We start from the raw sequence: 14,050 nt of genomic DNA, 5'->3' as shown, positions 1-14,050 counted from the left end.
CAATGTGGTGACTAATTCATGAGTAAAAACAACTTGGTCATTCAGTACATTTAGGTAGTCAGCTAAGTTTATTTTATTGACACAATGTTGTAGAGCCTATACCTGACCAACTAAAGCAACCCCAGATCATAACACTCCTTCCAGAGGCTTGTACAGTGGGTGCAACGCATGGCGGGTGCATCGTTTCAAGGGCTTCCCCTCTTACCCAGACACGCCCATCACTCTGGAAAAGGGATAATCTCTACTCATCAGACCACATGACCTTTTTGTTATGCAGACCAATAATTTCACCCTTCTTATACATTTATTTTTTTGTGTGGCAAGGTAGTGCATAAGATCTGTCCTTTTTAGGCAGGGAATTAAACATAATTATATGGTAAAACTTATCTGGTAAAATATACTGTACTATTTACTATCATTTATTTAGAAGCAAATTTAACCAAAATGCTTATGCGTGTTGAAATATTAATTAGAGCACCTTTCTTATGCTGTGTAGCTGAAGAATAACTGTCACAAATATCACATTTTTAGAAGTAGCATTTTTAAAACAACCAAAACAGAGAACTAATGTAATACCTATTGTTTTCAACATGAAAATCACTTTGAAACCCGACACAATTTCTTCCTAACACACATTTTACTTTCTATTAAGAAGCATTGAGAGGAGGTTAAAAAAGGAAGCCCAAAAGCCCAAAAGCTTTTTTTTAGAGTGACGTCATTAAAGTTATACAACATATGCATATGACTGTGCTAGGTAATTATTCAGGAGTTGAGTTTATAGTAGTGCATCATGTCCTGAATGTAAGTTCTGCTTGTGTTTCAAATGTAGGACACAATCACAAATCAGTATGGACAGCGACAGGCTAGAAATCTGATAATAGGCTCTGATAATTTAAGAGATTAAAATGGATCAGAGTGCTTTGGCTACTGGAGTTCAGCTGCTAAATAGATTAGCCTGATGACTTTTGCACTGAACAAGTTTAGATTTCAGTCAGGTGCATGTAGGGGAATTGTAAGACACTGTTGTCAGGATTTTTATGGACTGCCACAATATAGGTCACGATAGGGCGACAACAGGGTGAGTTTTATTGAGACTGAAAGGAAGAAGTTGCTTATTTTTAAGCAACTTTGATATTTTTGTCTTTAACAGCAATAATATATCACTGACAAACTCGAACTGGGTTATTACAGCTTATATATACTAAATGTTATACTTCATAACCTTGCCAAATTTAACAGGAAAGTAAAGAAGCAAATTTACAGCAAGTTTAAATTTTTCAATCATTTATTCATTCATTTTTTTTTTTATCTTCTATACTACCTATTCTATACAGTACATGGTTGCATAAAGCCTGGAGCCCACCTATCGTAGGAAACTTCTGAAAAAATGCATAGTACACCCTGGACAAGGTGTAGGTCCATCACAGGGCACACAAATGCACACACCACATACTACCAGAGCAATTTGAGAACACCAATAAGCCTAATCTGGTCTCCCTAGTCTTTGTACTGTGGGAGGAAACCTGGAATACTTTTGATGTTCATAACTGTTTTATTATGAATGGAAAGGACATTTTCAATCAAATGTATGTAGTTTACTTTTTATAAATATATATTTTTTAAGTTATTACTGTTTTATACCTGTTATTATTATTATCATTGCTCTGTATGCTTGTTTTTGGAATATGTAATAAATCTCTGCCAAACTAAATCGTGTATGATTCATATACAAATATGTACTGTTATATGTACAGTTTGTTGATGTGATGTGAATATGTAATTCTGGTCATTTTGGAACACAAAGAGATCTGATTACCCTTTCTGATAGCGAGCAGGGGTGCGATTGCGCTTTGGTGCCACACGGTGATGAGCAAAGTCCAAGGTAACACGATTAACACGATGGCAAGAATGTCTCTTCTCTTCGGCATCTCCAGGGTTGATTCTGTTCCTGGTCATTACCTGGACGAAAAAGGTAAAAAATGTGTCATTGTAAAAAAGTTAATGAGATTCTATTGAAGCAGGCTGATTGTGGATGTCCTGTTTATTGCTCCTGCACATTAACACTCTGTCTGTATCTATGTCATTAAGTTAAGTGGATGGAAGTGGATTACAAACAAATTATTATTACAGCTAAGCTGTTTCCACTTTTAGTGTAAATGCTCTTCATGTGACTCACTGTCAAGTAAGAAATTAAACATTGAAGTTCATGAAGATAAAAGAAACTAATCATCGATGGGGTGATGGATTTGTTTAATGTTGAAGTTTATTATTTTACTATAGCAGCAACGATTTAAAATCCATTTTTATTGAAATATACTGTACCAATTTTCATATTTATAAATTTCTTGTTAATTTTATTGTAGTAAAAATGTTAAAATGCAACTTGTTAAAAGTGCAAACTCAAAGTTACACTTATACCTTGGACTGGTACAAAGTGCTGGTGCTGGAGACTCCTTCTAAATATGTCCTCATATAATGTCCTCACATAATGCTTTTCCATATAATCCATCATACTTTGTTAAATAATATCTGATAATTTACATATAAATTTTTTCCATATAATATAAATATATAAAACATAATTGCAAGCAACAATGAGCAGGCCCAAGCACCGTCGCAACCATTCTTTCTTAAAAAAATCTGCTTTTATATAATATTACAATATTAATTTAGAAGTTAATATAAAAACACATTCTGAACAATCGGAATGTAGAATTCAATTATGATCAGTGTTATAAAGAGTTGCATTAATGAGTTGTAAAATTATAATACCTGAACACGATCATGTGACATGAACATGTGACCTTATAATGGCAAATGAGCAATTTTGCAATCCACTGACATCAGTACTTGTATTATGCCTAATTTTAAACTTGTAACATTGCTACCTAATTGTGTGATGAAAAATGTGCGTGTGTATTTACAGAGCATCTCCTTTTACCTGTGGTTATAAGTGGTGGACAGATGTGTGTTGGGCATGCAGCTGCAAAAGCTGCTTGTTAGAGATCTCGCACCGGGGCATCACTGCAAAACACAACATAATTTTATCATCACATTCAGTATGCTAAACAAATATTCTACATTTAACTGTGGAAGACTGATTGTTTAATTTGACTTAATAAAACACTGATACAATAGATCTTACTTAAAAGATTCAGGTAGAAATATTTACTGTTTAAATTACAGAATATAATTCAAGTATATTGAACCCCACTGACCTTGTTGATTTAAATATTTTCTGATAAAATAAATTCTAATACAATATTTATGATGTTCATCCTTCTCACTACCTCAGAAACAGACAGTCCAAGTTTAAGAGTGACAGCCTATTGAGCCATGCTTCTCTTAAACCATGATGAGAGCGATAAGCGAGGCCAAGCTCCCTGCGCCATCATCACCCGGGCACATCAGAAAGACCCCGGGCACAGTGGGCACATTAATTTAAAGGGGATATCCCAATACCATTATGACATAATTTAGAAAAGGGGGAATATTATGTTTAGACCAACAAAAAGCCATCACACTACGATGCGTCTCTCAGTGTGATGTCCCACAAAAAATTATTAACCACTTTTCGGCATAAGCTTAAGGCATCGTCACTAAGCTTAAGCATGCACATAAGATGACTGTGTGTATGTATGCTAGTTTAAATATTGATTAAATTTTGGCTTATAATCAGAGAAACAGAATCTGACAATAGAAATGGGAATCGACGATTGTTAACTGGTGTGTGAAAACATTTTGATTATTAAAGGAAAAATGTGTTCATTTTGTCAGTTTTACGCTATTGCGACTTTGACCGAAAAACACATTAGAAAACATTTTGATAGTAAATTTATTATATAAATGAGTGCATCTTCAGAGCATTATTACAAGCTAGAGCTTCAGCTCGTTACTGACCTTTAAACTTTTATCATAGGAGAAAAGGACACTCGATGGTAAGTTATATCTATTGCATTATTAATGCAACTGTATTATTTATTAAACAGAGGCTTTTATTATTATTACACAATAGCCTGGGAGAAACGTATAACCTTATTCATGATAATAATAAAAAAAAAAATCCCCCAAAGTGGTACACTAAAGCATTAGAATATTTTAGTAACAGAGATTCGTTAAGGCAGGTCTATTATCAACGCTACTGATGTTACAACCAGGCAATTACAAAGATGCTGTCTAGATGCTTGCAGTGATCCAGGCAAAGAAATAAATGTGCATCCCAGGGTTATGGAGCAGTTGGGGTAAAGGGGTGGAGTTCAATTACCTGTCAATTTCCTCCTTTCCAGAATGGGTAATGCATATATCAGCAAAAAACGTAGACAGTATTGCTAAGCATTTTACTAACCATCGGTTATGGACCTGAGATGGGACATTTAACCAGTGGTGAAAAAAATAATCATCAGACTGGGCAGCCAACCAGTTGTCACATAGATTACTGGTGTATAACAAGAGTGGTTCTGCTATTTAACATCGCAGACTCTGCCATGTTCATGACACGGTGACGCTCTGAATCTTCATTATGCCGAAGACAAGCAAGGCACCTCTGTTCAAATAATAAGCCCTTATCTCCACTGTGTCTACAGAACATGCTGATTCGGACATGCTCGCTCGTGTTTGGGTCGCAGAACAAAGAGGGAGCTTAATAAAGAGCTGTCTGTATACTTAGCAGCTCATTTCCTAAGTCTAGCCACCGCTTTGAATACGCTGCAGTAATGACTGGAGCTTCCCTGAGGAGAGGAGCCACAATAGGTCATTATTGACAGTGCTGTCAGTTTATCTGAGCACGTCAGAGAAGGTGAAATCTAAAAGTGATGGATTGATTTCAGATGCTTGAAACCGATTTAAGAAAAATGCCAAAGAACAAAAATGATCGTTGCTACCCATGTATGCTCCCTGGATGAGGAAAAAAATAATAATTTCTTTTTTTCATGCCTGATTACACCTTCTCTTGACTCAATACCAAAGGCAATCATCATTTCAGGTAAGGATGTGATTACTATCTTGAAATAAATGAATGGAATTTTCATTCTCAGTGATTCTAGTGTTTTCTACTTGTTCTGAATAATTCCATATTGCAAGTTGTTCACAGCATGGACCAACTGTTCTTACTATCAAATGCATTACATTCTATAAATGCCTATGTAGTCACCATTTAAATATGTACTAAGTGCGTGAGATAATATTACTATTTTTATCTCTTTAGTGCTCCAAAGTGCACTTAAGCCAATAGTCTACAAGGTAAACATTAACGCTTTTATTCACAAACCACGATTTCGTTCACATCAAATTCACTTGCACTCATAAGCGCATTTTAAAAATGTACAATGACATCTGTTAAATTTTAAAATGAACTAAATTTTCAACTTTTACGGATAAGTGTGTGGAATGAAGGTTTAAGATAGCATTTATTAGATTAGTTTAAGTAGATTACAACTGCACACTCATAAGCGCGTATGAAAAAATGTACAGCGCCATCTGTTAACATTACATTTTCAGATGTAATAATGATCTTTTCAAGGTCATTGTTATATGATCTAGGGTCGTTTTCAATTAAAATTTCAAATTAGCATATCCTCTCTTGCTGTCGATTGTGTTGAAACAAAGCCTACTGTATATGTTACCTCAATGAACAACTCTGCTGATTTCCTTGACACGTCTTGTGCGATAAACATGAACATGAATTTTATTATCAAACATTTATTCATATTAATCAATTCTAGCTGCTTGACCTACAGACATTGTAGTAGACAGGTGACTGTGGTAAAAAAGGTTTGAGCATTGTACGTGCATGTTATTCACAAGTTCTGACGCGTGTCTTTTGTTACACAGTGTCACTCACAACTTCAGACGTTTCGTTGATTTCTTTGTCTCTTGTTTATTTTCAACATCAAAGTACAACGGTTGTTACAGTTTCCTGCATAAATCCACTGTAGTCACGACAAGTCGCTTGCTGTGTTCTGTAGCTTCGATAGATTACAGTTACAACAACTCATTTTACTGTATTCCTTTTAGCTTACTGTCTCACGGTCAAAAGCTTGTGTTCTCCACACCTTTCTGTATCCTTCCGTGTCTTAACAACAACTAACAACTTACGTGCGTGATAGACATGAAACTGCATAACTGTGGGATGATGTCACAGAACAACTCATGAAATGATGTCACAATACAAATTATGAGTATGATACGTAATGCTTAATGCTTAACTAATAAACTAACTAATAAACTGATAAACAAGATAAACATAACCACAAATCACAAGAATGAAATATGGCCCTTACAAGCAGGCTTCATCCTAACCCACTCCAGAGACCACAAACATAAAAATAAAAAGAGCAAACAGGTAAAATCAGGGGCATGAAAAAAAAAAAACACCTGTGGATTTACAGCGAATACACAAAGCATTAATCATAGAGACGGAACAAAACAAGTAAATAAACAAATACTCTTCAAGGACATTTAGTGCTTCGACAGTCAAACCCGCCAACTTATACAACTGATTAAATGATTGCATTCAGGACAAATTATAAAGGAAAAAAAAATCTTAATAAGAACACCTGTATATCAACAAGCAAATAAAAAAAAATACCAAATGAATAAATAAATGTCTGGATGATGATGATGCTCATTGCTGTGTTGTGACAGTGAGCGGTTTTCTGACAAAAAAAAACAAAAAAAAAAACACATTAGGGAATAAAGTAAAATTCACATGTATTATTTAAGTACATCACGATTCTCAAGCCCACAGTATGTGTTAAAGCCTGTGTGTTCCATTCAGGACAACAAGACCAATTAGCTTAAAGGTTTAACCTTTTATCTAATTGACGAATATTATTCAAATGCTTTCCATGAGATTCAAACAAGTTCTCTAAAATCATGAACATTAAGTTAGAGATGAAAAATTTTGTGTTGGGGTTATACACTGCACAAAAATATATTGGCAAATGTCCTGCGATGATTATAAACCTAATAAAAGATTAATCACTGTGTTTATTTATGTAAACCTCTGAATCGTTTTATTGTATTGGCAGATAATTTTCCATACTTGGAGATATACATAAAACGTTTGAAAACTAAAAAATGATCAAGCAATAAAACAGGAACAGGGCCACTAATGCACATTATTTAAAGATCGAGGTAGAAACAACATCAGGAAACTGTGAGTGTACAGTATTTTAAATCAACCTACATGTCCGCTTGTACTGAGACAGAACGCATTTGTCCTAAACACATGTTTAGTACTGAATATAAAATTTGTTTGCGAAACAAAACACCACTAATTGTATAAAATGAATAAATGGAGTTACTGAGTCATGGTCGCATCTTTAGTCTCGCTTAAAACTCAACAGTGACGCATTAAACAAAAAGCACATTTATCACGTCTCATCACTCACACATGGCTTACGAAGCAACAGAATAAAAAGAAACAACAAATGATTAACCAGATGTTCATAACACTGATTAGTGTTTACCAATGCCTGTATATATCAGCAGACATCAAGGTATCATTGCGTAAGCCTTTTTTTTTTGTCAATCTGGACCCAGCTCACCTCAAATTAGGAATACAATAATACAATATAATGAAGTGTTTAACGTCACAGATTTTAATTGTCGGCTGATAAGCACCTGGGTAAAATTAGCGTGTTATCTAATAGGTAACAGACTTGCACTTTCTGTCCTGCAGTACGAAAAGGCAAAATTTCAGCATTTTCTGTCAGCGTACATCGCGTTCCCTATGCGGTAAAGACGTCACAATACAAATGTGCACACACATTTAGACCATATCCACACGTAGCCAGGTAGTTTATAAAAACGGATATTTAGCCAGGTACCTTTTGTATAGACTGTGCCATTTCCAAGACTAGGCTGCTGTGTATTTTGTCTGTAAAACGGAAGGATTAGACAAACATAATGGTGTTACTGTACTTCGTTTTCAAACTCTGTCCCCATTCACTACCTCTTTCGTATGAGCAGATATAATACTAAACTGTGAATACTATTTTCTCTGTCGAGATACCCATTTCCAACAACAACTGCGCAACAAAGATTTCTTTTCACTTCTGGGAAACGTGCAGCTGGAGCTATGCTCCATCGACAAACACACATGAGCATTCAAGATTTCAGTACTGTATATTTTGGTGCATACCATAAATAAAATAAAAAAAGCAAAACACTGTCAAGAGCTTGCGATTCACATTGAAAAAGTATAACAAAAAGTATATATTTTCCATCATTTTAACGTTACAATTTTTGGGGGGGCTCTGTTTGTGTGTATGTGTATAGTACTGCAATACTAACCAATAAAACAGTAACCAATAAAAAGTGTGCATAATAAGATTTTGATTGTTAGTTAGGTCAAGATCACCCACCCTCAAGATTTCAAGAGTAATCCATTACTAAGTAGTGAGCAGAACCTGCGGATTAAGAGATGAAACACACTGAATGAGTGCTGATATTGTATGCTGCCTCAGGTACACATTTCCATGTAATTATATGGTTAGATAATGTAATCAGGCTACTGCGCTGAGCGTCTTCTCGGCTCTGATTTAAAAGCGAATGGCTTTTTCATTCTCAGTGAAAGGCGAGTAAGCAGGAGGTGACAAAGACTGATGGTATGGGGTGTGTCTCAGTCAAACACACTGCCTCAGCACTGATGCAAAATTAAACGGCTGAGCAGAGCCCTGAACCTGGGAAGCTGCTTCTCTCTAACTCTTACTCTTTTATTATAGTTAATACCATAACATACCACAATGCTGATAAATTCTCTAACCTGATTTTTCAAAACATGTTGATTCATTTCCTATAGCAGCACCTCCTGTCAAGAGCTTCAGGACAGAGGACAATGCACAGTCAAAGGCAATACTTTGTGGTTTCTGTGTAACATGATAAGCTGAATTTCTGTCATATACTAATGAGACATGCTATATTAATTATACAACATAATATACAGTACACTGATCAGCTATAACATTATGATCACCCACCTAATATTAAGTAGATCCCCCTGCTTTGTTACCAAAAAGGTAATATCCCGTGTGTTTTAAAATCTTTTTTTGTTTGGAACCAACATTAAACTTTTTCATAATTTTATCTACCTTAGCACTTCTATTGAATTGATACTACATGGGTGTTAGAATTGTTTTATAAAGGAGTTATTTGGGCCAGCCTTCGCTATTTTATTATTTTTTTTGTGGATGACTTTTGGTATGCCCTGACCTCTGCAATCTGAGATAGTGATGGAAAGTTTAAATCATTTTAGTGACTCAGTTTTTTGAATCTCGTTCAACAAAATGAACGAATGTTTTTTTTTTAAAAAGTCATTTAGTTCATTTGATCAGAAATAAAATAAAATGTTGACAAATTTTGGCTATAGTTCCAGTAATTTAAATATTACAATGCAGCTAAGGACATATTATGGTAAACAGAATGAGCAGCTCATCTCTCGTATCTTTCAGTCTGAGTCGTTTGTTCTTTTGAGTCTATTGCACTGCATAGCGTCCATGGGAGTCACTCCAGACCAAACCTTTCATTTATTTATATAAAAGATAAACTACAGTTTGATTTTTCGTCACTTATTTTTTGTAATGAGAAAACTGTACGCCACCAAAATGTTAAAACGAAACGCACCTAAATGCATATTTCAATATGGAGTTGGTCTCCCTTTTGCGGCTCTAACAGCTTCCACTTTTCTTTGAAGGCTGGCCACAAAATTTTGTGTTTCTGTGGGAATTTGTGTCCATTGATTTAGTAGAGCATTTATTAGGTCAAACACTGATGTTGGATGAGAAGGCCTGGCTTACAATCTCCGTTTCAGTTCATCTCAAAAGTGCTCGATGAGGTTGTGGTCACAGGGCTCTGTTTGGGCCAGTCAAGTTTTTCCACACTGAACACTGATGTTTTGGTATGCTGAAGCTGAAGATAGCCCAACACTGGGGATAAGGGGCCTGATTAAAACACCTGAATTCGATAATTTACCAGTGTGGCCAAATACTTTTGTCCCTAGTGTAAAAAGGATATCCGGGTCACATGACTACGTTCTTTCATGGAGAACTGCCACCATTTTAGGAATATTTTCAAAGTATGAAGTGCCCTCTTTCCTCACCCTCAGTGAAAACAAATGCTTATTGAGCAGCACCTATCATTTCTAATAGTAGTTTGAGGCTGGTATTTCAACATCTGTACAACACTCTGAAGCAGATGACTTGTCTGGATCCTTGTTATTGACAGCATTTTTACGAGTCTCTCCTGATCGTTCGATCCACTTAGTGTAACTTTCATTTGAGTTGTTTGTGATGTAAAATGCCAAACAACCAGTGGGGTAGTTTTCATTTTCTATGGTCATGTGCTTACTTTTTGTGACCAAAAATATCCGGGCCTGAAGGTTGTGATGTCACAAGGACACTATAAATAATAGTCAAGTGCACTTTCTTAGTAAAACACTGATCTTTCAACACTGTGATGCTATTCAATTAGCAGAAATCCAATATTTTGTCCTTTCTAAATGAGAAAATGTCAAATATCCACATATAATATGTATTTTTTTCTGTGGCAATTCTGTGCAAGCATATACATTCATACAATTTTTTTTATTAATCTATTTATTCATTTTCAATAACCTCTTTGTTTTAGTCAGGATTGGAGTGGATCCAAAGTCCAAGGGAAAACTGGGCGTAAGGTGGTGAAGACACCCGACATAAAACATTAGTCCATTGCAGGCACATGTAAATACATGTGTGCATTCATACCCTTTACACCTAGTTGCAATTTATCACAGCTAATTAATGTTTTTTGGGAGGTTAGACATAACTGAAGATCCTGGACAAAACCTTCAGCAGACACATTGAAATCATAAACAGACCTTGTTACCCTTTTCACCAAGTTGCCACCACCCATGTGGATGACATTTAACAATTATTAGAATTATGTTTTATTTATAGGTAACAAATTGTCCAAATGCTGGCACAATAATTACAAAGTTAGGTTATATATTGCAAAAAAAAATTCCTAAGCTTGACAGTTCGTATTAGAAGCCAGAAGGAGCAATTTGACAACATCCAACATGAATGAATAATAACTAAGAACCTATTTTTACTCCATTTTTTTTCCATTTGTATATTTCATTTAGAGTCTATTGATGCTCTCTAACGGATTTGTCCATCTTCTTCCCCTTCTTCTTCTTCTTTTTAAATCAAATATTAATAGACTACTTATTATGGATAAGGCTTGGCTCCACTCCTGCAGGCTCATTGCCAGCAGTTACACAGATTTATACACTCCAGTTGATGCAATTTGGAGCCTGGGTTTTAACTGAAATATTCATACTGAATTTCATACACGAAAGTGATAAATAAATTTACATGCATTAGCTTTTGGTACAATTGAATGTAACCGAGGCTGAGCCACAACCCTCACCCTTTTTATTCGATTATCTCAGAACCTGTTAATATGTGCACTGTTTTTTGTTGTCTTAACTAATAATATCGTCCATGTGCAATTGTGAATTATTTGCATTTTAATTTTTATAAGTAACGTGTGATCTTCTGAGATCTAGTTGGTATTTTAAATTAGCTTTCTTTTTAAAAAATGCATTATTACTTTGGTTAGCATGAACCAGAATGACATTAAAGCTGCAGAAAATAGTCGCAATAGAATTTAGCCAGTGCTTCATCTCTAGATAACAAGTACAATGCAGTGGCACTTTAATTCTTTAGGATTTTATACACTAGGCCCCATTGTTTCATACCCTTCTCTGCATCTATACACTCCAATACAGTAGGTGTCAGTATGCAGCTACTGGTTTTGCAAGCCTCCAATAAACACAGATAAGAAAAAGAGTACAGTTAAATAAACCTTTGCAGTATGCCTGACATTTTTGACATGTTAAAAGAAAGAATGTCAAGACCTGCGCTCTTGGCTGCACATCTCCACATGATAGGGAGAGCCCTTTGCTACTCTGGGCCTACTGTATACCCTTCGTCTCCAACTCGAATTGTGCACAAGCAAGCCATACCATGCTTACCATGCTTAAGACCCACATTTTAGTTGCCCAGGCATGGTACAAAGTGTTCACGCTACCCAAATGCACCAGATTTTGGGATCAAGGGTACTCACACCAGTGTGAAGCATCCTTAGTCTGCACGGCTTTCTCGCCTCCTAATCTATACAATCTGATTAAACAGGTCAGCTTCCAAACTTTAATTTTCCTACAAATACCACTGTCAATGCCAATACTCCCACCGTCTGGTAGATCACAACTAGATGATGTAACAAGCCTTGAGATAAGAAGCTCTTGCGGGTGAACTAAAAAACCACTGTTAAGATTATTATTCAAGACAAGGCAACAAAACAAATGCAGGTGCCCCAAGTCTAATGAGCAAGACATACAAAAATAAGACAAAGCATCAGTTCATTATCATATCAGAACACTCTTGACGCATAAAGCAAAGCTCATGCAGTTGCTTCAAAATAAAATCCCGAAACTTTTTGTTTTGTTGAGAATTACACAAGAGATTCTCATCCAACAGTTATTCGCTAAATTGGGATCGTGTGTGTGTGAGGTGTAAAGGGTTATTGCTCTGTGTGGGTGCAAAGATGAATCAGGAAGCAGAGACAGGGCTACTGTGGGATTTTCGCACCAGTGTAGTCTTCACACCAAATATTGGAGTGGTTTCTTACAAACATATAATTAACCTTTTAAACTCTTTGCTCATTATTAAGTTGTTAATCTTAAAGCATATTATTTATTAATTACTATGAGTTATTGAGTAGCCAAAGTAAATTAGAAATTTGAAGAAATAAGAGTCTGACAGTTAATTCATCTAAAATGTACTGCATTTCATTATAATGTGTTACATACAGTGTACCATATTTAAAAAGTAAATGTATTAGCAATACCCCCCTCTAATACACAGACAAAAAGCAAACTTGTATTTCTTGGCGACCCCTCTACAGGAGCAGGTGAAAGACCTCCCTTTTTTGCTTTGTTCTTCTTTTTTTTTCATGTGCAGTCAAACGAGACCTGCCACAGCAACCAAACATTGAACACACTTGTTGTGAAGAGTTAGGTAGAAAATGTCCCTGATGATAGATTCTTATCTGTTTCTCAACAACCTTTGTGTAATATGCTTAACTTTTAAGTAGATCCAATAGGTTCTTTGAGCACTCACCTAGAATCAATTAATAATTTAGAAAAAATATAACATTAAAACAGTCATAAATGAGACTAGTCTTTTTGACATTTTCCCATAATGCCTATGATAAGTGCCAGTCCAGGCACTTAACTCTATATGTGGCTTGCAGCACTAACTTTATTACAAGACCATTAAAATTCTCCCGCTCTGTAACAGTATCTACTGAACTACTGCAGCAAGAAGGCAAGAAGCTCCTCTAATGAGGGTAGATTCCACTTTCTAAAGATCCTCAAGTCCCTGATCCATAATTACAGGCTTGGGTGTTGGAAAAAACATGTAATTATATAAATTTGATCAGTGCTAATTAAACCATAGAGAAATAACTCAAAAAGACCTTTGGTAATAAGGAGTAATACAGGTTTTAATGCAATGTCCGCCAATGTCAATCATATAGTGTATAGCTGAAAGTTTAAGTTTTGTATACGGTACGTTGTCCATCAATTACTGTACATGTAATAGAAAAAAAGTTAAAGATATTTTAAAATCTAAAGAGATCGGGCCAACCGGTATGTACTAGATGCACAACAAGCAGTTTTTCTTTTTTTTTTCTTTTTTTTTTAGAATAGAAGACTTTAAAAAAAAAAAAAAACACTAAAGAAAAGATACTGAGTCATCTCGATGCTTGCTATAAAATATGAGAGCTTTAAGAGCTACAAAGGGCTATGAGATTCTCCATGTGTTAGTGCCTTTAGCCTCTGGATGATTCAGCATAGAATATAAACAATATGTGGCTAAAAAAAATATCAAGCACTTGTATTACTCTACAGCACCGCATTAATGATGAGTTAGTTCTCTAATTTAGCACTGGTTCAACTGAAAGGTGACGTCAAACATAAAAGAAAAACACACACGAGAAGAACAAT

The 14,050-nt window shown here is 35.4% G+C and overlaps 1 protein-coding gene across 2 annotated transcripts in view; it reads right to left on the bottom strand.

Moving 5' to 3' along the window:
* Positions 1-14,050, bottom strand: part of b3gat1a (beta-1,3-glucuronyltransferase 1 (glucuronosyltransferase P) a) — a 133,863-nt gene that overhangs the window by 16,722 nt on the left and 103,091 nt on the right. For both annotated transcript variants that reach the window (XM_053499794.1, XM_053499795.1), the window contains exons 3-4: positions 2,942-3,024; positions 1,817-1,959 (exon numbers count right to left, since the gene is read on the bottom strand). In XM_053499794.1, coding sequence (XP_053355769.1) covers positions 1,817-1,928 — 112 coding nt within the window. In that variant the 5' untranslated portion in view covers positions 1,929-1,959; positions 2,942-3,024. The remainder of the gene's footprint in view (positions 1-1,816; positions 1,960-2,941; positions 3,025-14,050) is intronic.

The sequence above is a fragment of the Clarias gariepinus genome, chromosome 7, assembly GCF_024256425.1.
Source record: "Clarias gariepinus isolate MV-2021 ecotype Netherlands chromosome 7, CGAR_prim_01v2, whole genome shotgun sequence".
Classification (NCBI taxonomy): domain Eukaryota; kingdom Metazoa; phylum Chordata; class Actinopteri; order Siluriformes; family Clariidae; genus Clarias; species Clarias gariepinus.
The sequence above is the reverse complement of the archived record's forward strand: the minus strand, read 5'-3'. Positions and strand labels throughout refer to the sequence as shown.